The sequence below is a fragment of the Synchytrium microbalum genome (assembly GCF_006535985.1).
Source record: "Synchytrium microbalum strain JEL517 chromosome Unknown SmJEL517_scf0026, whole genome shotgun sequence".
Taxonomy (NCBI): Eukaryota; Fungi; Chytridiomycota; class Chytridiomycetes; order Synchytriales; family Synchytriaceae; genus Synchytrium; species Synchytrium microbalum.
Genome location: NW_022158375.1, coordinates 226,395 through 250,399, shown reverse-complemented (window position 1 = coordinate 250,399; position 24,005 = coordinate 226,395). Strand labels below are relative to the sequence as shown.

Below are 24,005 nucleotides of genomic sequence, written 5' to 3'. Positions count from 1 at the left end.
ATTGTTGAAATTGTAAGACTCATGTCAAAGCTTGCTGCAAGATTTCACGATTTCCGGCGTTGGATGGTATTTACCGCTTCCCATAGCTCCTAGGCCGATCATGCCAACTTTCTTGTGGTGAGACATATCGTGGTTATTTGACTTCAAATGTTGGTGCTTTCCGGTCTTTCTGGACGTGTGATTATGATCTAAAGTTGAATTGAGAAGGTTCACGTGAGTACGATGCCAATATAATCAAAGCCGAATGCATTCTATAAACACGTTCCCGTCTGCAGCAACCGTGAAATGATCAACTTTGCAAAGAAACCAAAAACTTGGAAGCTTTTGCGTCCACAATCTCACAAAGGAAACTTATTGCAACAAGGGATGAAGCTCCAGTCCTTCAGCGTCAGTGCTTTACGTACAAATCTAGCGGTTGGCAACAAAAAGGCTCTTCCTTCAAATATCTCGATCTCAGTCGTGCTTGGAAAAAAATCGCCAGCATACAGGACTCTTGGGTAAGTTTCTATTGATTTCATCTATGAACAGGATTCTAACTAGGCTCACGTAGGCTATTTTGCGTGAATGAACTCCCAAGGCTTAAATTCATCAACCCAGAAATCAACATCACAACGAGAGAAGCTGATGAGAAAACCAACTCTATCACCATCAAAACAGGTGCATCTTTGACCGATGGATATACATCAACGATCTCGTTTGCTGACGCTTTCCGTCTAGGCACTGGAGCTGAAAAGACAATAGCAGTATCTGACCTCGCTTCCTCCCCATCCTTCCTCTACACACGGATGATCGACCACATCGCCGCCCTCACCAAGGATGCTCCGGCGGCTGCCTCTTCGTGACACTGTAAATCGTTTCCCACAATGTGTAATGATCAAACGACTCAAACAACAATGCATGCATCACATAAACCCACAAATACGATGATAAAGCATGGCCTATTCGCGTTCAATCCTCTTCGTAACTTATATCGAGGATACTTTGATTGTTGTTGTCCTTTGATCCACATTGACTGTCATGTTTTGCGATTACTTGTAACTCGCACGATTCCATCATACTCTCTACCAATCGCTTACAAATGAGACGTCATGTAAAACTAATAGCTCAGCATATTCACACTCGGCGGTTCCACCATGACTTTCGACGTCTGCCTGCACCACAGTTGAAGGAACACCTGCTCGCAAGTCTGCAACCGAAACATAGAGTAAGGCCTCTATTTGGTTTGAGACTAAATATTTTTGCTGTAAATCAGCTAATCAAGCTCTATTCCCTCCTACAGTCATTACTACGCCTTGAAACCCTGATACATCAAATCCATTTGACGAGTGGAATTCAAAGTGACATTGTCTTGCCCTACTCACAAGAACCAATATCAACCTCATTATCAGATTCAGTTCTACTTCTCACAAATGTAGTCACGAATCCTGCTGGATCTCTAGATGCTCGCGTTGACGTAGCATCAGCTTTCGTCATTGCGGCCTCAAACTACATATTGACTTGTCATCACGTTTTTGATATGATTGCTCCCGTGCTGCCGCCGAGCTCTAAGGGAATTGCAACTTGTGGTGTGTAATGTTTTGCTGAGAAATTGTCACTCATGGTTGACGTTGCAATCCCCTTCTTGGGTTTGAATCGATAGTTGCTTTGAGTAGTAAAGGCCACATATACCCGATAACAGGAGCTGTTGCTGCTAGTCCTGCCTTGGACTTGGTGTTGCTGAATATTGGACCAGAATTAAATGGTGCTGTTTCAGACCTCGTACCTTTGCCAACGACACCCTATCCTGTGCCAGTCGACACCCAATTGGAAGCTCATACCGCCGATGAATGGCATTTTGAAAAATGTCAACTTAAACTGTATCGGAACTCGATAGGAGGAGAATCTAGGGTATTTATAACCGTTGCTGCTTTAGTTCCTTGTTGTTACTATTGATGCAAATTGCTGATCATTCATTCCCTTCGTTAGACGGGAACTTACGATGAGCTACATTCCATGCTCGTTGATGTGGTAGTTCCATCTGGGTCGTCTGGAGCTCCTTTGATACACGATGGACGAGTATGTGGTGTTCTGAGAGGGAATGTGCCAGTTAGCAGTCCACTGTTTCCAAAGGTAGCTATTAATGAGATGCTTTACTAGGTAAATTCTCATAGTTCCCATTCAATTCTTTCAAAGGGATACTCGTTTGCTACACCATGTGAACGAGTTTACGAATTATTCAAGTTCCCGTACTCCTTTTAGTGAACTGAATGCAAATGTTGCATCTTTGTACTTATGTTTGTAAGATGTATATAACTATTCTGGAATTTGATCCAGCTGATATATCAGCTGTACGAATGATCCAGGTTGATAGCAGAACGCGTGCATCGTAATCTTACTATAAATCTGTACACGATGTCACGTTTCCTTTTGGACAAAATTTTGTACGAGCTAAAGCTCGCCCAAACCATTTGCAGGATTGTGTCTTGTGTGTGACTTTAGTTTATGAACAAAGATTTGAACGCAAACCACAAAGCTGTCAAGTCATGGCCAAAGTGCTGAAGCCGATGAAATTCAACAGTGTCTTTCGCAGTGACCTGTTCAAAGACCAAGTGATGTAAGGCCTTCTTTCTGTTGATTTTTGTAAAAATCCGCAACAACACATTTGAAGCCTTACACACCTCTTGCAACTTTTGTATCTAGTATCGTGACTGGTGGAGGCACAGGTCAGTTACTGCCTTCCCCTCTTTCTTCTCCTGCTTCATCAAGTGCTTGTCCACACAGTTTCATCAACATTCATACCAAATCTTAGGCATCGGCAGAGTCATTGCCCATGAACTCGCTTCTCTTGGTGCCATAGTCGTGATTGCTTCTCGCAAGAAGGAAAACTTGGATCATGTCGCTGCTGAAATCCAAATTACGTATGGTACTGGTCGATGTGACCCTCAGATTGTAAACATTCGTGACGAGGCATCAGTGAAGAGTTTGGTGGATCGTGTCATGGCAAAATATCAAAGAATCGATGGTCTTGTGAATAACGCAGGTACGTTACAAACAGGCAAAGTTACAAAACTCTATGATGTTGTTAGAAGGTTGAATACTCATTACTTTACACCTAGGTGGTCAATACACTGTACCTGCAGGCAATCTCACCAATGGCGGGATGAGGGCCGTAGTCGAGCTCAACCTCATGGGAATGTGGATGTTGACGAAAGCGTGCTATGACGCGTACATGAAAGACAATGGAGGAGCTATCGTCAACGTCATTGCCAACGTCCGTAACGGTTATCCTTCGATGGCACATACTGCCGCCGCCCGTTCTGCCATCATCGGACTAACGAAAACACTATGTCTTGAATGGGGACCAACTTGCGGGATCCGAATCAACAATGTAGTGCCTGAACGCGTTATAGGAAATGGTATGGCAAACTATCCCCCAGAAGTCGCCAAGACCGCTGTACAAGTGATGGGGACGGTGCCAGCTGGCAGAGCACAGACGGAAGCCGAAGTTGGATCCTCGGTAGTTTGGCTGTTATCCCACGGCGCAAGTTACATAAACGGATACACTCACTATACCACGTCAGGAGCTCATCTCAAGAAAGGCAAGTCGATTTACGATGTCAATTTTGTTGGAGTATTTGATTTATATTTGCTCACAATGTCTACAAACCGTTAGGCGAGGCAGAAATGGACGGAAGACCACTTTACTTTAAGGAATCGCATATACCAGTCTGTAAGCAGAGGCACTTTGAATGCAAGTTTTGCATTTCACTTGATAATGCAAACTGACACCTTGTCTCCTAATTTTTTAGACAATGGATTCGATGAAAAGTTTGGCATTGAAGACTTGTACGTGTTTTGTTTACTTGCACAGTTATGAATGACTCCTAACATCCCAATTAAATCCAACAGGAAAGTGCCAGAATCATTTAAGCAGTTATTGCGAGACTACCGCAAAATCGGACGCAAATCCAAACTATAAACAATTTGTATGTTTGGACGAAGAAAAATCATAACTACTTCATATTTTCCAACTGAATATCTTGTATGTTTGAAAGACTGGAACTACAAAGTCATTCTTACATTAGCTTTATAACTTTCCACCTTTCAAATACGTCTTCATTAAATCTCTAAAGACTTCTGGCGTTTCGCTATAGAGGTATTGCAAATTAATCGGTTTATCAATGACTTCCAAATTCGCACCAGAGATAACTTACAGAGTCTCCATGAATGTCTCTTCTTCAAAGCCAAGGTAGACAGGAAACTTTGATTCCTTTGGGAACAGACCGTCATCACTGTCCCCATTTCTCAAATCCCCACCAGCAGTTACCGGAACGATAACACCACTGACGTAGGCTGCGCCAGGTGTTAGCAAAAACGTTATTGCGTTGGCACATTCACTTTCAGTCGACATTCGTCCTGCAGGGTTGCGCCAGCTCTGCTCCACTCTTCTCTTCCAAACTGCTTCTGGGTATCCTGCTATTCCAGAACCAATCATCTTTGAAGGCACAACACTATATAGCAACGCAGGATATTAGGTATACCAGAACCGGCAGTTGTGTGCCTGGAATTAAATGAAAACTTTGGCTGTTCTTACTCGTTAATCCTGATTCCGTACTTGGCCCATTCCAAACAGAGACTCTTCGTCATGGCGATAATACCAGATCTCGAGGCCGCTGAATGTACTGTTCCCACTTTTCCATTTCGTACGTCCAAAATAACATTGACGATAGCACCCTAAAAACATCTCGTGAGCATCTTCAACGAGAATGTAACCGTGTATGTAACATACTCCGTGCTCCTTCAAGTAAAAATCAAAAGCGGCCTTCGTGACGTGGAAGGTACCGTTCAGATTCAAATCAATTACAGCCTTCCATCCATTAGTAGGCAAATTCTCGGCTGGCGATGCAAACTGGCCTCCAGCATTGTTTACGAGTGCGCTGATATAGCCGAATTTTTTGACCCAACCCTGCATTACTTCTCTGACTTGCTTTTCATCACGAATGTTCATGATGGCATAGTGGCATTTGTTTGGCCCGTAAATCGTTCTTTTGAGACAAATTCAAACGGAAGCGTTAGATTTAATCGTGTAAATGTTGTGGGCCTTGGATACCCAAGAATGATCAAACAACGTCGTCCTTACTTTATTTCTTCAGCAACCTCCTTAAGTTTGGCCTCACGTCGACCAGAGATTAGGACCACAGCTCCCAATGATACAAGCTCATGCGTGAGAGTTCGTCCTAGACCTGATTTGATACGAAGTTTAGCTTGGGTTTGATGTGTTCAAGTGTTGATGGTCTTCCATGGAATCGTGCAAGCAAGGACTCGACAAAGCAGGTCACGAAGACGAAAACTCAGAAACTGACCTGTTCCTCCACCAGTTACGATACTGGATTGAAAGGATGCGTGTAAAATGTGTTATTGCGAAAGTTGCCCAAACTTAGCAGGAATCGAGAGTAGGAACTTACATAATCTTGCCATTTAGAATTCCCTCCTTGAATATCGAGTTGTACTTGCCGCTCATTGCTGTAATATTGCAAAGAGCAGGTGTTGTTGATGATGTGGCACAACCATACTAGAAACACAAAACGCGATTCACGACGTGAGGATGATTTGAGGATGACGTGGACTTTATTGTTTATTTACATTTACAGAGCAGCGCAAAACATTCTATATGCATCGGTTCGAAAAGAAATTAAATCTCGTCAATGTCGAATTCGACACCATCTACAAACACAGGAATTGAGTCAGTGTTGGCGCTCATTTGCTCGCACACACTAATTGATCTTTCATGCTCCCACGAAAGGGTGCAGAGCAGAGATTACAGATCTCATCAAAACCAAACATAAAAACCGCATGTTCACGTACCGTCTTCTTCATCTCCTTCTTCCATACCAATAGCAGTTTCATTGATCTTGATGTTGTCAGGAATTTCACCATACGATTTTAGCATTCTTGCTTCATCAGCCGTATACTTTAGTATGACGTCTGCCTTTGAGTCTTGGAAATCTCGCAACCCGAGCAGAACAACATCTCCAGCTGTGATCCTGCAGATCATCATCAAAGAGAATGTAGTAAGTGACTACTCCCGCATAGAGCGATTACCTATCCAGACTGCACATCAACCCGCACACTTACCAAACCTTCTTTCGGAAGGCACCTCTTATATGTGCTTGTCTCTTTTCTCCATCAATACATTGAGCTTCTACCCAGCCATTTCCCAACATCTTGGTCACTACAGCATATTCCTGTCCATCTTCCTTGAAGACCAATTCACGTTTTTCTGACTCGTTCTCATTCTTCCCTCTACACATAAAACCAGGTTAGCACATTGTTCAAGGCAATAGCATATTATATATACTGAAATCCGTTAGAGAAGCTGCCGCACGAAAAGACTCCATCAATAAACTTTTCAGATGAGACGGCTCCGTTGGTCTCAAAAACGAAATTGCAAAGACCAGACTGTTCAAACCGACACGAAGCGACATAGACCCGCATAGCTACCAAGGATATTGCACTAGGAACATACCTCTTACGATTCTTGCCTCCTTTTCCTTTGTTTTTGGGCATCTTTGTAAGTAACGAATTGGTTTTTTGTAAAAAGAAAAGCAAGGCAAGCTCGACGACTGCACCAAAAAAAACACAGTCAGCCATCGCTGCCAGTTTATTAATCTAATGCGATTTAGACGTGCCAAAAACGTAAATGCTATGGAAGATCCATGAATCGCTCTTCGAATTTCAAACAGTTGAAACAAGCGAAATATTAAGTCACGAAATCCACAGGCTAGTCATCATCCCCGACCAGGGTTTGGTGTTTATTTCTACAATTCTTATGGCAAAATCCAACATATTGCAATAAAAGCCTAATTATGGATTAAGAGTGTTGGCAAGATCAAAAGAAGAAACAACGTAATGTAAAGAAGGTATGACCACTGTAGCTTACCTTATTTGAGAGGAATGAATCTGGAGGAGTGGGTGGCTCCGATACCTGGCCTTCCGTGCTTGACGGGCTTGTAGGACAGAGAGAATTCGCCTACATTTAACGCGAGTTAGTCCAAGACTCCTTATCTGCGTTAACATCATCAAATATTCATATATCATCATCAAATGCTCACCCAAGTAGTGACCAATCATTTCAGCTCGGATTTCAACTTGGTTGAAGGTCTTTCCGTTGTAAATACCAACGACGGAACCAATCATTTCAGGTACGATAATCATGTTTCGTAAGTGAGTCTTTACAGTTTCTGGCTTCTCGTTGGCAGCAGCTTCCTTCTTTGCCTTTCGGAGCTTCTTGATCAAACCCATAGGCTTTCTCTTCAATCCACGCATAAACCTGCGACGAGCACGACAGTGTACCAATTTCATCAGCTAGAGATTATATAAAATGAATTAGATCATTTTGAATATGGCATCAAAAATGAGTGTGTTTCTCTGTGCGTCTCCATTGTTAGATGTTTTGATTTGACCGTATTTGTATCGACTCTCAACGATCGTGCAAAGGGTGGGTAAAAGTTGAATGCCGATACATTCCAATCTCCTTTTCCTTCTATCATATCGGTCCTACTGTATAATAAAATGAATCAACATACATCTTCTGGGCTCAAGTCCATCAAGTCATCCAAGTCAACGCCACGGAAAGTAAACTTTCTGAATTGGCGCTTCTTCTTCATTTCAGCCGCCTATAAATTATACATAGCTCGTTAGTATCTGTATATAGTGACAGCCAAAAAACCGTCGAAACCTACATATTCGGCATCATATCCCTCAGTTTCGTCAGCCTGCAAAGAGTAATTGGTACGTAAATTTGTTAGATTCTGTTATTGACAGCTCCATTGTAGCTATTTAGTTCGATTTGTCCACGTGTATGTCTGCCCCAAATGTCAAGCTTTTGTCAAATGCCCCTGTTCAGGCAACTGTTTTGCCAATAATTAAAGCTCATTGTTGAATCCTCAATCGGCGCCTCTCAAGTTCATATTTGCATAGGTCTCTCTCCCATAATGCAAGTGTCACATCCATCGCACGACATCGTTGAATGTGTTGGCCCCAGTCCATATGGCAACGAGGAAGGGATTTCCAGGCAGAGAGAAGTTATATCACAGCTCTCGATACTAACTACAAGTCAGAACTCACCATGTTTGCAATCCTTTTGTTTCAGATATCGATGGATGGATATGAAGCTCAAAGTATTGGATGCTTATGTGATGCTGACATAAAGCGACGAAATTGGAGTGTCAACCGAAAAAGTACATGAAAAGTGTGGTTTTATAGGGCATACCAATTATTCTCATCCCGATCACTCTCTGCGACGTCGTGTTTCTGCTCAGCACCTTGTTTTCTTGCACTGTATATTGCAACCAGATGACAGAAGCCTGCTCAAGTAATCTCAGCTGTAGATTTGTATTAAATCAGTTACTCGTGACTCAATTCTATCAAATAGGACATCAGAACTATTCGAACTAGCGTTGGAGCTATGAGATCAATATCAAAGCGTTGTTCAAACTCTTATACAGGTTCTTACAAAATGATTGGAACAACTCGACAGCTGGGACAAACGTTCCGAGCCATACGAGGAATGCTATTGAAAAGATTTAAGTGTAAGCTCTATGCGACTACATCTGAATAAATACCGGAAACAACGATTTTTACCAGGCAGAGCAGTAGACGTGGCCACACGCCAAAGCTCGATTGACTTGTTTCTCCCAACAAACTGGACATTGTCCAGATGAAGCCCGCTTTTGGCATTCAATTGCGTCTGAAAGCGCGCTTTGATAAGCACGTTCAGAGTTCTTTTGCACTTGGAGCGTACAGTCCAGCAATTTGGTGAGCTCTTTGACGGATTCAGTCAGTCGGCGTTTAGACGAGCCAGGAGTCATCAATTCTTTCACAACGTCCCCAAATCCGAATACGGCCAACAAGGGAAAGCCATCCATGTTTTTAAGTGACAAAGCCTAGTAACCAGGTGCGTAGAAATGTATTTTACCTGCTCCAATTCTTTTCGTGCTTTGCGTTTAAGTCAGCGATGTATCAGCAACAGGCATGTCAATACCACTTTTGGCAATAATCTTGTTTTGGGCAAGCAGGCCTTGAAGAGAGATCTAAGCTTTCGGCCTACAAGTCAGCTCTTGCAACTGCATATACATAGCACCGTTTTTCAACTTGCACTACTAGAGGAACGTTCTCCAATCCCAGGTGTGGGGAGCAATGTATCAAAGTCGTGATTAAAACAGTCCCAGACCAATTCCCAGACTTGTTCCTCCGAGCGATCAGCAGATACCAAAGAATCAAAGAGTCGCGGTACGAGTTTGCAATACAATTCAAGGTGGTGATGGAGAAGGGGCGAGGATTTTGAGAATTTATTGCGCACAGGACATGGTTTGCAACACGTTCTATTGTAGCAGGACGAGGCCGCAAATGTATAGCATCAATATCAGCCATACTCCTGTGACGAAGCGTGAGTAAGTCACGTTAGAGTGGGTATACTGAACTTTCAAAGAGTTGAATTGCCCGGAGTTGAGCGTTGCAAGTACATCTTGGTAAATATCCACTCATCAGCATTCTCGCCAGCAGTCCAGCATGGTTCCAGAAAATGAGACGCCCCACCAACCGACAGCGGGGAGCCGAAGCTCCCGTAACTCTCATCAGGATAAGAAGGACGTTTGGACTAACCGCTTCGGAGGCCCGAATGACTCTGCTAGGCGCAGGTGGTAATCGGGTCCTTCAAAACAGCCGATTGTTGAGTCGTCGCTTCAACATACTAGGTGCCCAACGACGCAACAACCCCAGACAATTCTCAAAAAAAAACCGTGCAGTACAACCCACTTTTTCAAGTCCCAAATTGTGGCGCCCTAAAGAGGAGCTGGACAGATCTGGGAAGAGGGGGAATACGTTAAAGATCTGAGTATTGACCGAGGAGGATTGAAAGTTTGACATTGTGAGCAAAAAAATCAGCCAACTAACATTCCTGATCCAGAAACGAGCAGTGTTAAACAGCACCAGGACCACCCTAGTCGATAAAGCAATACAGTGAGAATCTTATCGTGGGTTCGAGAGAAACGTATTGATAGCCGAGGACATGGAGTGGGCAGTGACGAATCAGTAATCGCAGTCCAACGCACCTTCTGTCCAGTCGACCAGTTTGTAGCTTTAGACAAAAGAATTTGCCTAGTGAGAGGATGAATACAGTCAAGATCTGGGTAAAACCTCGAGACCAAAGTTTTCGTATACAACGACAGGACTCCCGAACTCCAGATCCAGGACACAAACGATGCAAATAAAGCAAGGTCAACACTCTTACCATTCAATCCTGGACTATCATACACAAGTAGTAGCTTTACCGGCAGTAGTTATGATGGATGTATAAGATGTTTGAAGATGGTTTACAGCACTGCCTTGATCTGACTGGACCGAAAGGGAAATCGAAAGAAAAACCCGAACCCAGTGCAAGGGTGCCATGTTGCGGTACGAGTAGTTCTCTTAAAGTGAGATCTTTTGAACGTAGACTCCGTACTGCCTCCACGAGCTTAATCCAATTGCAATCAGATTCGCGTCAATGTTGTTTTCCAAATGTTTGATGTTGAATGAAAGCAGCGACTATATGGACGAGGCATTAATTAGCGATGTTTGAAATAATTAAATATAGATGTCTTACATCTTCTCGTGGCTCGAACGCCTTCACTTCAGAAAGATAATTCGTTTGATATGACATTCTTTCCGCCTTTGTGACGAGTTCAGACCCAGTACAGATCACTTTGACGTTAAGAAGAAACGCCTATTAAAAGAAAGTTCCTCTTTTCATCCTCTTCAAACAAGGACATCGCGTATAAGGAAATCCTCGAGACAACAGCAATTCCAGGAACGAAGCAAGCTCAAGTAGTCCCAGATGTAAATTGGTAATTGGTAGCAGATCAGTTACTACTGATCCAAGTCCATCAAATAGGCCGCGAGAACTATTCGAACTAGCGACACGAATAGAACTTAATAAAAATGTAATCAATAAAAAACTTAAATTATGGATTATTGGGCGAATTTAAAGCTCATGGCTTTCAAGAGGTCAAATCTGTAGTTGATCTATTCTGTTTGATGAAATTACGGCTTCACGGAGGACAGATCTGTTTTCGATCCATTCTTTTTGCCAAGGTCACCGAGGCTACTATGAGGCGAGTTCCTTGATTGCATTGCAAGAGTATTTGATATTCGTCGTTTCTGTAGTGGTGCATTAAAGATCTCTTCATGTGTGTCAGAGCTGCCTCGACGAGATTTTTGATCCTCCCAGCCAGAGATTACGTCGTCATTCACAGAGGCCAGTACGTCAACGTTTTTGTATGTAAATTGCTCAAACTGTGAGTCCAAACTAGCGGCAGATGCATTTCGAGGAATGGTGGAATTAAGGTCATCCATGAAACTTGCTCGGTCTGGATCTAGAGCAGTCTGTGACACGGATCTTTTACGCGGTTGTGGAGGATTGGTGCTGTTGTTGGTTGGTAGTTTAGACATACTGGTCTTGGTAGATGACTTTTTGTCCAGTAACCCATCGTCACTGACATTCGATGTTGAGCCGGATCGTGACACGTTCATAGAGCTTAGTATTCCTGACAACACATCATTACCACGGATACGAGCACTTCCTCGTAATGACTCTCGACTATCAAGAGTATTGCCCGAGTTGACGGATCGTTGCCTTGATGCAGACACTGAGAAATTATCACGGGAAGGCCCAGCACTCTCTGGTAGTGGACTCCTTGAAATGGATTCGGAGGTTGGCAAGACACCCTCTGCTTTATTATGGTCTACTGGTGTTGTGGGTGATATAGGCTGACTATCACTACTTGCTTCTTTACGATGCCCCAAGATCTCGGCATTGGGATCGAGTTTATGTACTGCTTCGTTAAAACCACCAAGCGGTATCGACAAGGACGATAATCGTTGTATATCAGGGCGCTGATTTCGACTTTCAAAGTATCCGGTATCCATGTCATCGTGTGGTGTCGGTACAAACGGTGCAGTTTGCTTACGGAGGTGATCCCAGTCTACTCCAGTAAACAACGGATGTGCTCGTATTTGAGGACCCTTGAAACGAGTGTGAGAGTCCGGATTCAAAAGCCCCATGATCAGTGATTTGATATCTGTAGGTATGCCATCTTCAGGCCACTCGATATCATGGTTCAAAATATTTCTGAAAATGGCTTCAGGTGATTCATCTGAGAATGGCGGAAAGCCTACAACCCATTCGAAGATACATATTCCTAAAGCCCACCAATCTACAGCGGGACCGTGGCCGAGACCCAGTAAAAGTTCTGGTGCAAGATAATCTGGTGTTCCTAGAAGTGCTTTGCTTTCGTGACGAACACGTCGTGATGGTCTGCGCAAATGTGCATTTTCTGGAGACAAGGGACCGTCTGGTGCCACGGACGATGATTCTTCGGTTAACCGTCGTACATTCGTACGTCGAGCCAAAGTGTTGAGATGCTGCAAGTGCTAGCGTATTGGTAAAGATTGATTAATAACTTTGTCATTTCGGACAAGGAGCGACTCGGCGATCTCACATGAAGCATCTCTTCTGGACTCTCCGCACTTAAAGCCGATTCTTTGTCTTGAACGGTGATGCGAGCGAGTCCAAAATCCTGTACAGTTCAAAATCGTAAGATTTGGAATCGCCAAAAACGACAATGATTTAAGACTCACTGTCAACTTGATGTGACCTTCTTGGTTTATCAGCATATCTACACAACAAGAACATAAAGTTAGAATGCTTGCGCAATTTCAAATCACATTATTATCACTACTTACTGTCCGGTTTGAGATCCCTGTGCGTGATACCGTTTGCATGAAGATACTCTAGAGCTAATGTCACTTCACCAGCGTACATCTTGGTCATGTCTTCATCGAATGTTCCAAGTGCTGATAATAGAGTCGACAAGTCACCGCCAATAAGATACTCCATGACCAAATATAGGTAGTCTCGAGATTGAAATGCATAGTACAGCTTCACAACATAAGGATTTCGTGACAAGGCCAGCACTTTTCGCTCAGCCAAAACATGAGCGACCATATTCTTTCGAATCATGTCTTCCTTTTTCAGAATCTTGATGGCATACAGATCCTGTGTGGTCTTTTTCCTGGCCAAGTACACCTTTCTACAAGATCAGAATACAGAACGAATTCATCAGACAGTTGATACAAACAGATTCAACAGTTAAAAGTCAATAAACTCACCCGAAAGCACCACGAGAAATTGGCTTCAAAATCTCAAAGTCCCGAATCGATGGTATCTTTTGCTTTCGCCGGTCACGATCTGATTCTCCTCCCGATGTTCCTGATAAACCACTCGGTGATCTCGGTCGAGTGGCTGGCCCCCTCATCAAAGCAGCAAAAATGGACATGAAGCGGCCCTTGTTGATTGGTGCTTTGTCTCTGTTACGATCAGAAGCGTACAAATCAGCTTCATGGGAATTCGGATTGGCACTTCGTTCACTCGAGACACTAGTCACACTGTTCTTCCTCTTTACGACTCTGTCGACTTGTGTCCTGGAATGTCGTTGCTCTGGATCTTTCTTTCTGTTGGGGCTTGCATCATATAATGATCCACTTGAACCGTGGGTATCTTGCAAGTTGGATGTAGTATGAACACGTCTGACTTGAATGGCCAGGATTTGTGCTTTCTCCTCCAGCTACGAAAATAATTTTGGTGTCATTAGCGAGAGTCGCGATGAAATTGACAGGCACTATTGAATGCGAAGATTGATTTCTTCCCCACTTACCACAGCGTGAATTCGTTTACCAATACTAAACACTTGAACCTCAACTTTGGCGTATTTAGATCCCTCATCCAAAACCTTTTTGACTTGGCTGGCATACTTTTCACACTTGGCAATACTCTTTTTGCCAGTCTCGTCGGACAGTTTTGCGCCTTTGGAAGCTCTGGTCTCGAGAGTCTCTGCAAGTTTTCTCATATGTTGCCAGTCCGTCCAATCGTCATAATCCTAGGATGAATTGCGTAAGTTATCAATGGCTCTCATGTCGGAATGCATTAAACATACCTTGACTTTTAGCTGTTCCTTTCGGGCAGCAACAGCATTGGCAAACTTTTTCAGCTTCAAATCACAAGCATACTGCTTCAAATGACACTCTTGTTGCACAGCGCAACTTTTGGAATGTTCTTCCAATGTCTCAGCCAGTACCATTTCCTCGCAAATCCTACAGAGCACACGGGAAAGTGGAGTTCGGCCTGAGGGTGGTGTTTGAGAAAACGAGGCTTCACCAGATCGATCTGATTTGACGGTTGGCGAATCTGGTGGATTTTCTCTGCTATCCGTATTGAGGGTCAACCCAAGACCAGATGGCACTGATGTTGGTGCTTGAAACCCAGCCTGAGCTGACTGTCGTCGACCCGCAGAAGACAACGAGCCAAAAGATTGTGATCTAGAATCGTTGATGGATAACGACGATGGGTTCGACCCCATTAATATATGAAGATTGGTTCCGGATGTCGATATTGGAGATGTTGGCATGGATGTTGGCGCAAGGGCTCCTGAACTACCGTGAAATGCATGTCGAATGGTCTTCAGAAACGCAAACATTGGTCGTGCCTATATTCAAGCATATAGTTAGGCATTGGGCTCATATCGTTGGTCATTCTCTGATTTGGAAAATACTTACCTTCTTGGTGTTGCTGGAATTGCTTTGAAGATTTGGTGTAGGTGAACCATCATCTACTCGTTCTTTCGAATGCCACCATGACTTTGATAGACTGGGACTGTTGGGCATTGAGTCAAACGATTGCATACTACCCAGGTGCATTAGTTGAGCACTACTACCTCCCAATGATGGTGTACTACCGAGTGGTGAAGATCGCGGTTGACCTTCGTTGAGACTGGCATGTCGTGTCGGAGATGTAGTCGGCGGAGCCGTAGAGAACTCTGACGGTGCTCTTGATATGCCATCGAGATCAGTACAGCTCCATTTCGATCCTCGATGAGTTGGAGTCTTCGGTTGCGTGTGGTCAGCACTAAAATCCGAATCGGACTCATTCACGGAGGAAGACTTCAAAAATTCTGGTTTCTGATTGGTTTCTGGCTTAGGGGGAGTAGAGGTGTCGGTATAAATAAACTGTATGGACGATTCAGATTGTGCCTGTCGTTTATGTTGCGGAACAAATTGTCTTCCTTCAGATTTCAGCAGCTTGCGAGTTTCATCCAGCCTAGGACTGGAGGCCGTTCTTTGGAAGTCGGATGGAGGTGCGCCTGGTCGTATCGATGTGTGCGATGGCCTTGAATGCTTGGTGTCTGACGATCGATGACCTGAACGTCGATGTTGCGGGGATCCATCCGAAGACGGTGCGGATTCGTGTAAACTAACTCGTCTCATTGTTTTTCCATATTCATACTAGAGTTTGAGTGAGGTTTAGTATTCTCGACGATAGACTGAACCGACAATTTGTGTTTTCTTACTAGGGATTCTGCCACACGACTGACGGGGGCAAACACAAACAGCAACTTGGTCAGCAAATCATTCGCTTCGGCATTTCCAACCACCATTCTCCTTGATTGTTCCATCAAGTCTTGTAGCGAACGCATAAAATCTCCAGCTACTTGTGTATTGATGAGTGCCGATGCTGGCGTATGCATGATCAGAGTACCAATAGATTCAATCTGCGTCAGGAGCAAGTCGTGTGGCGAAGCTATGGAAAGAATTGGTTTAGCTTTGTGGTTTACATATCATAGCAAGTAATCAACGCATACCAAATATGGACGGAGGCCAGCTTTTCGAATGCAACAGTGGCCGAACAAGCTTGACATTCAACAGGTTCTCTGATGGCTCCATCAATTTACGTTTCTTGTCACTACTTGGCGTTCTCGCAGTGATGTCGCCAGTAGACTGAGTTGGTAAACCCAACACGAGACTGATGACAGCATCAGCCTTCTCTTTAGCTGCTAGTAATTCAGCAACCATCTCACGCCTCAAATCAAAAGAGGCTCCCCTATCATCTAGAAAATCGGTCTGATTCGGTCTGACTTCTTCAGAGTCTCGTAAAATATCGGCCAACTCTCCATCAGAATTATCCAGCTGACCAGATCGACGATATCCGTTTTCTTCAAAGTCAGAGTCGTTAGAGCCAACTGAATTTCTCAAAGCGTTGGTCGTAGGCAATTTGCGTTTCGGAGTAGAATTCAGTGGAGATTGCGTTGCCATTACTCCAGGAATTTTTCGAAATGGTGACGCAGGAGATCCTGTATTATTCGTGGAAACACTAAATCGTCCCAGAGATCCCTTTGATGGAGAACTCGAAGCAATGCTCATCGAGACATTTGAGGGCGTTGAAGGTGATATTATACCAATGCCATTGGGATTAGGTGAGTCTGGGGCGTATTCCAATATAAGCGAGGGAGTTTCCACTCCATGGTCTCTTATCAAACTGGGCATGCTTAATATTTGTTTTGATTTTTCTTGTGTCGACAGTGTCCGACGTAGTGGTTTCGATGGTACGGATACAGGAGATCCATTCGATTGCAGCAATAGTTTTGCAGAAGAATCCAATTTTGTGAGACTGTTCCTACCACTTGTTGATGAAGAATCGTCACCACTTCCGGTGTGCGAGTTCGGCGAAGCTGTGGATGTTGCTCCTGTTCCACTAGGATTTCCAGGACCACCAGCATTCAGCATGGCTCTATATGCTGAATGTGATATAGACAGCGGTAGTATTTCAGGTGATGGCTGTATGACTTCACTGGCCTTCGGTATTGGCGAATCTACTAATGGCGGCGTGTTGGATTGACTGCCTACGCCATCTGATCCGAGACGTGGAGACAGAATCATAGTAGCAGATGCAGTGAATCTCCTTGGTTTATATGTGGTAGGGCTGCTCTGTGAGGCCAACAATGAAGTCGCAATGTTGACCCCTACAGTATTCTGCAAATCCAACGGTGGTGGCGGTTTTGGTCTATTCGGCCTCAATGGCGCGTCTACAGATTCGTCATTGGGAGCTGAAGCGGTTGGGATTTCATCTTGCGTCCTCTGCAATTCGTCTTGTTCCATTTTCTTGGCTGCGAATCCTAATGACGAGCGGCAGGGCATTCAATGATTTAGATAAATATCAAGAGGTATTTAAATGATGCCGCTCACCTTGAATGACCTCCCCAACAATCTGACTTTCAGTCTCCTCGCCAACACTCAAAAATATTTCAAAGGACGTAGAATCAGCAAAAACCTTATATGTCAAAGAAGCTGCGATTCAAGAGGAAGAAATCTAATCGGGATGACGAGGACGACGATCATAAAAGACCTTCTAGGAAGCTCTCTCCGGACCTGAATGAATATCAACCAAACTTGGGCAACATAACTCCTCCTCGAAATCCCACTATATATGATATAGACGACGACATAGATAATCAAGATAGAACACTACCACATCATATTCCATCTAGAGATGAATGGGAGGAACGTATATTGGATCAACTGCACGCTGAACATAAAGACCATCACGGAGGCATGGAAGGCTTTTACGAATCAGTAAAGCCACTTAGATATAGATCCAAGCAACCTGTACCGGCATCTGCATCCTCGTCGTCACAGTCATGGGGCGAGAAGCTGTGGGCCCATGACTACTCTGCACAAAAGCTCGAGGCAGAACGTCTTGCTAGAGAACATATGAAGGAAGCGGCTGCTCGGGCTGCTGCCATGCTAGAAAAAGAGAGAATCAGGAAATTGGAGCTTCTACAGCTAGAAGAGCGTCAAAAAGCAGAAAGGAAACTACGTAAATCCGCAGCAACTCGTAAAGCCTATCAAGATGGCTGGGATGTACTTAAATCCAAGCTATCGTCTAGTAATCCGATAAATATAGTCCGACTAGTTGATGTTCCACTCCCTGTCGGTACTAACCGGGAGCTAACAAAGGATAATGTCATATCGTTTCTGCTTGGACAGTATACAGATCCCGATAAACGACGTAAGACGATCAGAGAGCAGCTCCTGCTTTATCACCCTGACAAAGCAACAGTCTTAATTGAACGGACTGTCGCTACAGACAAGGACAAGGTCCGTGAACGAGTCAATCTCGTCTCCCAAATACTCACAGATATTAACAACTCGCTGTAAACCCCACATGTAACTTATAACCACTTGCTGTATTCTGTTGTAGATAAATTTGCATGTCTTTAAAGAATACGGTCGTCTTCGTTGTCGATAATGATTGTTGCGGTTTTGGGAAGTGATTCTGACTCTGCTGACTCGTAGAACGAAATTTCGTGCGTGACTGGATTGGTGATTTCCTTTGTAATGTCTACAGTTTCAACATCTTGTGGTTGTAATATCACGTCTGGAGTCTCACTAGTGGGTTCAACTTTAGGAGTGAAGTCTTGGAAGTCTTCAACAACTGGTGCCTTTTCCACGGTTTCGACATGTTCTGTTACTGCATGTGTTTTAGTGCTGATGTCTTCAGTTTCTAGATCGTTTTCTGGTTCTTCTTGGATTCCACGAGTGACGGTGGGACTTGCTGTCGTTTCTGGTTTCAAACCGCTGACTGGAGATTTTACTACCACCGCTGAAGGGCCAACCGATTGCTCTATTGCTGCAGAATCTCTTGTAGGGTTCAGTTTCGAATGACCAATCGAGGTTACTCGTGAATGGCTGCCTGCTGACATGGGCGACGTCACTGATGCAGATATGGGTGTAGTGGCGGAATGGCCAGAGGTGGGAGTAGCCGACCCTCCCACAGATGACGTTGGCGTCGTGTCATTCACGTGGTGTTCATCGAGCTCTAGCTTGGCAGTTTGCGGCGTGCTTGGAGCTGGTGATGAAGGCCTTGTCGACAAGACAGATAGCGGAATACCACCGCCAATGCCATAACCTCCAGTTGGCATACGGCTTCTCGGCTCTGAGCCGATATCGTCGTCGTGAGCAGGTGGTGCGCCAATCATTCCCAAATCACGTTTGACTGCATCCAAGACCTCGTTCTGCACCAATTCCAATCTAGCAACGATTTCCTCGACACATTTCTTGTAATAGTGTTCATCAATAGCTCCCAGTCGTCGATAAATCTCAGTTTTTAGAGCTTCCCACTGGGTCAGGACACCGTCGATTTCTCGTTGTCGTTGTAATCCACATTGGCGAAGAGCACCCAGTCGTTGAACCAAGAGATCCATTGACGAGTGTCCAGTTGATTTAGGATCAGTGGTTCCAGGAGCTTTGCCGAGTGAAGACATGAGCCGTACATCTTTCCATTTAGATATCGTGGGAATTCCGTGGATTCGATCAATTTCTTGAGCCAAACCCTTCTTGAATATCTTTTCAAATGCGACCTATATTTCGTGCGTTCGTTAGTGGACAATCCTAATCGCTCCGGTGCGTGACTTGAACAAGCGGTTCTTGAGACGGTCTGAAAACACTCACTGCATAACCATTTGGAACCTTTTCAAGGTGAAGGGGTTATTAATAATAGGATCAGACAATTGGTGAAGTTGGATTTACCTCAATTTCTAGACAATATTGTTCTAGCGACTCTGTCAACTTCAGGGTACATGTCGTCGCCTTGAACGTCCGTTCAAAGTATCCATACAGAGATGCTTCAGAATCCTTCCATTGAACGAATCCCAGTTTTGATTTGCTAAAACGAAGAAAACGCCTCAGTCTCACAATTCTGTGCATCAGGCCATTCTCATTTTCGTCATAATAATGTTACCAGACAAAATGAAATGCGGTCGTTCCTAAAGAGAAAGCAAAAAGGTTTTAAAATGAAAACAAGGCAATAAAATTGTAATAATGGTGGCTATGCTATATTGACACATCAGCAGTATTGTAGCTGTTCTCGCTAAAACGAACAATTTGCTCAAACGGGCGCAACAAATTACCTGGAGGAGCAGGTTGAGCAGTTGGGAGCTCCTCTATAACGGATCTTTCCCCGGCATCTGAGGCTTCAGAGTCAGACATTTTTCGTCAGCGAACTTTATATTTGATGGCTCGTAAAATACACTTCCGAAGTAAAACTGTGATTTTCGGGAAATTTATGAGACAACAGATCAAGATCAAAACCGCTTTCTGCCACAGAGCCAGAAGAACTCAGACGAAATGTGTTAGAATAATGTCTAAAGATATATTTGCGATTATGCAAAAGACGATTTACTTACAAAATCTAGTATTCAAAGTAAATTAAGCAGCTCAACCGAATTGCAAAAGGATATCTTTTTGTCTTCCCTTCTTTTTCTTTTTTTGTGATTCTGGCACATAAGCTTCCTCTACAGGAGTACTAGTACCCCAAGCTCCAGACGGTGTGGAAGGTCGATCACTTGAAGCAGTTCTTTGTAATGCTGGAAAGACATCTTCACGATTACGCGAAAGTGAAGATCCAGATCGATCCTGACCGGTTGCATTACGGTATGATGACGACACTGTGGGAGTCCATGCAGCAGTTTCTACGAAACTCGGGCGTGACAGTGACTGTGATGCAGCCGTGGCAGAAGACGACGATGAGGATGCTCCTAATGTAGGGAAATCTACCGGACGCCCATTGGTATTACTATTTGCTGGACTAGCACCACTCCGTTCGGCTGTAACTTCATCAGCAAGTCGATCCCATATGGTCGAGTTGTTGCTAGAGACACTGCCAGCACTAGACACTATATTCCTACGTAGTGACGGAGGTCGACTAGATGAAGCTGCCCAAGCTCCAGTACCTGTATTTCGTTGTCGTGATGATGCTGATTTTATAACTAGTACTCTGGCTTTGCCACCATTGCTACTTGATGTTGGAGTTGGTGGAAAGGCATTCGATAATGGATTGGCATAGCTTGAAAGTGTAGCTGAGGTATCTCCATCACGCTAAAATATGAACCATGAGAATAATGGCCGGAACGGAGACATCAGGAAGCACCATACCTTTGCTCTCCAATCATTCCAAGCTCGTAGCATTCCACGGATACCTTCTCCTTCTGTATCTGGCAAGACACTACCTAGCCGTGTCCATGCTCGCCCAACCTCGTTTTCTGTATCCTTTCGTATCTTGGACACAGCTCCACGACCAATCATTGCCAAAGAAATCATCTTTTCTAGCAAATCATCTGCTGTGGTATAACTCATTCTATACTGCCTTAAAGATTCTCGGAATTCCGATAACGATGTGGGTGTTGTCGATAACAGCGAAGTTAGGATATTATTAAGATCGGCATCAGGTGTTAAAGGTGATTGATCTAGAGCTCTAGTTGGTGAGGGTGGTGCTTGTGACGAGGATGTGGGTATAGCAGCTGCACTATTACTGTCAGCCGACGAGAGTTGAGCTCCAAATCCCGGTGGTGGGCGTAGTTTTCGTTGCGAGGGTTGCTGCTGTTGTTGCGTAGAAGACGGTGTAGTTGCTGATGTTGCCGTCACCGGTGCTCCAAGACCTGGTGGTGTATTCACTGTTTGTGCAGTAACTGCCGGAGATGGAGCCACAGGTGTCCTAGTTCTCTCAGGAAGTTCTAACGATCCAGCGGGAGCAGCATATTGATTACGTTGCTGCAGCCTGTTGTTCGTACTACTATTTGCACTACTACTATTGTCATCTCTGCTACGGGATGGTCTGGACCGATCTGCGTTGTTCCTTGAAGGAGAACCAGCGTAAGTGAATCCGACATCGACTGCTTGGTATTTGCTTTTTGAGCTCTTTTTTGCGCTTGAATCACGGTGTACTTCAAGCTGCGTATCGAAAGTCAAGTTAGAATCGGCTGATGAACCAACGTCTAAAAATGAAACCAAACCTGATGAGCCTTGAGATCCAGATCTGAACCAAACACCATAAATTTCTGTTCTAGACATTCTGGCTCCGTGCAGGGATGATGATCATGGTTGAAGTGTTGATTCTAAAAGACCCTCACTTCAGTCTTGGACAACGCCGAAACGTCTTGAAAGAAATAAAAACGATTCTCGTACCAGACTGTCCCAATTAACATAATACTGATTTCGATGACCAGCTCGTTGACAGAGGAAGCATTGCTCATGCTTTTCTCGACAATGCGTATACAGTTCGTCGTCACCATAAAAGCTCATATTACAAAATCCACAAGTTGGATGTCCTTTGAATGACGGATCATCAGGATCACCAGTCGAGTAATGGCGATTCAGTGTGGATTGTGTATATAGCGAATGCTCGTGTGTGAATATCTTTTTGTGTCTTGTGCATAGATCACTAGAAGGTAATGTTGAGCATTTCAACATTTTTACATTCTAGGAAGCGCAGAGCAAAAGAACGCACCACATGAGCATGCCATGATCCTTTTTGACGTGAGCCTTCAGTTGTGCCCATCCGTTAGGACATGCCACGTCACAACTTGGGTCAGGACTGACAAATGTGACATTTGGCGTTAGAGTTTCGCGCAACATCAAGGGCTGAAATATCATCATTTACCAGTTGAATCTCAACAAGATATTCGAATCTTCCATAGCATCGGGTTCATCAAAGTAGACATCAAGCTTAGGATCAACCAAACGAATCTGCATAATGTTGAAATCCGAGAACGGCTTGGTTGCTGATTTGGTAAAGACGACATGGTGTAGTTCGGTCTAGCAGACGACGGTATCAAGTAGTGAGAAGCAAAGCTTTCATACTCCACTTCCCATTGTTGAAGCTGTCAAAGTAGGAAACACTGACCTTGCACAGAGCACAAGACTTGACCTTGTAAAGAGCTCTCAATCTCAAGGAGCATATATGACAAACTCTATGATTGCACTCTCCAACAGCATACCATACAATTTGCTCTGTACAGATGAAGCAAATCGAGGAATCATACTCAGTATCAGCTACAGGTGCTGGCTTGCTTACAGCGGGGTCAGTAACGTTTCCATTCGCCTTTGTTTGTTTTGTATCCTCCACTGGTGCAACTGATGTCAAAGATGTTGTAAAAGTTGATGAGTTTTCACTTGCTCCATGTGGACCAGATGCTTGAGGTGCTTGAGGAGAGTTCAGGAATTCTGTTAATGGCATGAATTCCTTCTTCTTTTTCCTTTGCTTAGTGCCGCCCGACATTCTTTTTCTGAAGGTTTGAAACCAGACAGGAAGCTCTGATTGTTGAGATGACAGTTAAAATAACTAAGAATAAGCGGTATGGAACAAATCTTACCACTTTATTGTGTTGATGAGTACGGCTGTCAGTACGAACGACGCAAAAAATACACCTAAGACCAGAAACTAAACAAATCTCAGGACAAGTAGCTGCTTTATAGACATGCTAGGTTTTACCTTCTTTATACAATGCAACCTGGAAAGCAGCATACAAAGCATACATGATTACAAAAAAACTGCCACATGCTCAAAATCAATTTACAAATTACAAGATCGGCTCTTGATCTACGTCCATAACACTATCCAACTCACAGCCAACATCACAAGCTTTTGGCGTTTCTGCAGCACGGTCGTCTGCTTTTGGTGATTCCGCGACGTGCTCTTCATCTGTCGTCGAATCTGTCGTCAAATCAATGGCCATATCAGTCATATGAGGATCTTTTGGTTGTTCGTTCGTCGTCTCGGCCTCGGCTGGTGGCGTTTCTGGTACTATGGGATCATCTTTTACGATGGGTGCTTGTTCCACTGGTGCCACGGTTACGGGTTCCTGCTCCTGCTGCTGTTGTTTCTTCTTTTTACGACTACCTGCAGCCTTCTTTACCAAATCGTCGAAGCTGGCTTTATACTTTTCAAGATATTTCTCGGTCTCGGCAGAGGCATCTGGTACGGGCTCATGGGATGGTCCAGTAGAAGAAAATATTTTCGCCACATTGAGATTGGTATGATTGACAGATTTCGACGAGGCTGTAACTAGACTATCCTGATTACGATTCCATTCTCTGAATTCGGCCATGACTTCCATTTCAGACCGTGGATAGTCTTTGTCGGCGTTGGTGTTATACAATAATGTATAGTGCTGATGTTTTTTGACAACCGTAGCTCGATCAGTTTGCCCAATTCCAAGTTCCTGTTTTTGTTATTACAACAAGTGAGTGAATAAGCGTATACTTGTCAACAAATTCAAAACTCTGTACTTGTGCAAGTTTTTTCAATCCTTTGGTATCCA

The 24,005-nt window shown here is 44.0% G+C and overlaps 7 protein-coding genes across 7 annotated transcripts; 1 reads left to right on the top strand and 6 right to left on the bottom strand.

Annotated features, from left to right (window-relative positions):
* Positions 1–1,078: 1,078 nt before the first annotated feature.
* On the top strand, positions 1,079–3,958 carry SmJEL517_g04165 (uncharacterized protein; the record flags this gene model as incomplete). Its single annotated transcript, XM_031170093.1, has 11 exons — positions 1,079–1,204; positions 1,280–1,565; positions 1,640–1,887; positions 1,966–2,109; positions 2,173–2,225; positions 2,680–2,702; positions 2,789–3,019; positions 3,096–3,524; positions 3,653–3,709; positions 3,789–3,825; positions 3,889–3,958. The coding sequence occupies 11 exons, from the start codon at positions 1,079–1,081 to the stop codon at positions 3,956–3,958; spliced, it is 1,704 nt and encodes a 567-aa protein (XP_031023964.1).
* A 108-nt stretch (positions 3,959–4,066) lies between these two features.
* On the bottom strand, positions 4,067–5,500 carry SmJEL517_g04164 (uncharacterized protein; the record flags this gene model as incomplete). The annotated part of the gene is made up of 7 exons (XM_031170092.1): positions 4,067–4,127; positions 4,194–4,490; positions 4,574–4,713; positions 4,769–5,024; positions 5,120–5,222; positions 5,343–5,365; positions 5,445–5,500. 7 exons carry the CDS (start codon positions 5,498–5,500, stop codon positions 4,067–4,069), a joined length of 936 nt encoding a protein of 311 aa, XP_031023963.1.
* A 171-nt stretch (positions 5,501–5,671) lies between these two features.
* SmJEL517_g04163 (uncharacterized protein) lies at positions 5,672–6,546 on the bottom strand (the record flags this gene model as incomplete). Its single annotated transcript, XM_031170091.1, has 4 exons — positions 5,672–5,703; positions 5,845–6,023; positions 6,115–6,282; positions 6,506–6,546. The coding sequence occupies 4 exons, from the start codon at positions 6,544–6,546 to the stop codon at positions 5,672–5,674; spliced, it is 420 nt and encodes a 139-aa protein (XP_031023970.1).
* Positions 6,547–6,920: 374 nt separating this feature from the next.
* On the bottom strand, positions 6,921–8,906 carry SmJEL517_g04162 (uncharacterized protein; the record flags this gene model as incomplete). The annotated part of the gene is made up of 6 exons (XM_031170090.1): positions 6,921–7,009; positions 7,092–7,344; positions 7,566–7,655; positions 7,722–7,754; positions 8,530–8,551; positions 8,623–8,906. The coding sequence occupies 6 exons, from the start codon at positions 8,904–8,906 to the stop codon at positions 6,921–6,923; spliced, it is 771 nt and encodes a 256-aa protein (XP_031023969.1).
* A 2,155-nt stretch (positions 8,907–11,061) lies between these two features.
* SmJEL517_g04161 (uncharacterized protein) lies at positions 11,062–17,007 on the bottom strand (the record flags this gene model as incomplete). Its single annotated transcript, XM_031170089.1, has 10 exons — positions 11,062–12,450; positions 12,519–12,596; positions 12,658–12,695; positions 12,763–13,109; positions 13,189–13,643; positions 13,734–13,955; positions 14,013–14,561; positions 14,632–15,357; positions 15,423–15,652; positions 15,714–17,007. 10 exons carry the CDS (start codon positions 17,005–17,007, stop codon positions 11,062–11,064), a joined length of 5,328 nt encoding a protein of 1,775 aa, XP_031023968.1.
* A 1,118-nt stretch (positions 17,008–18,125) lies between these two features.
* On the bottom strand, positions 18,126–19,896 carry SmJEL517_g04160 (uncharacterized protein; the record flags this gene model as incomplete). Its single annotated transcript, XM_031170088.1, has 4 exons — positions 18,126–19,268; positions 19,438–19,573; positions 19,649–19,673; positions 19,818–19,896. 4 exons carry the CDS (start codon positions 19,894–19,896, stop codon positions 18,126–18,128), a joined length of 1,383 nt encoding a protein of 460 aa, XP_031023967.1.
* A 228-nt stretch (positions 19,897–20,124) lies between these two features.
* SmJEL517_g04159 (uncharacterized protein) lies at positions 20,125–22,963 on the bottom strand (the record flags this gene model as incomplete). The annotated part of the gene is made up of 7 exons (XM_031170087.1): positions 20,125–20,784; positions 20,842–21,636; positions 21,699–21,800; positions 21,871–22,126; positions 22,193–22,279; positions 22,346–22,500; positions 22,589–22,963. 7 exons carry the CDS (start codon positions 22,961–22,963, stop codon positions 20,125–20,127), a joined length of 2,430 nt encoding a protein of 809 aa, XP_031023931.1.
* Positions 22,964–24,005: the final 1,042 nt, after the last annotated feature.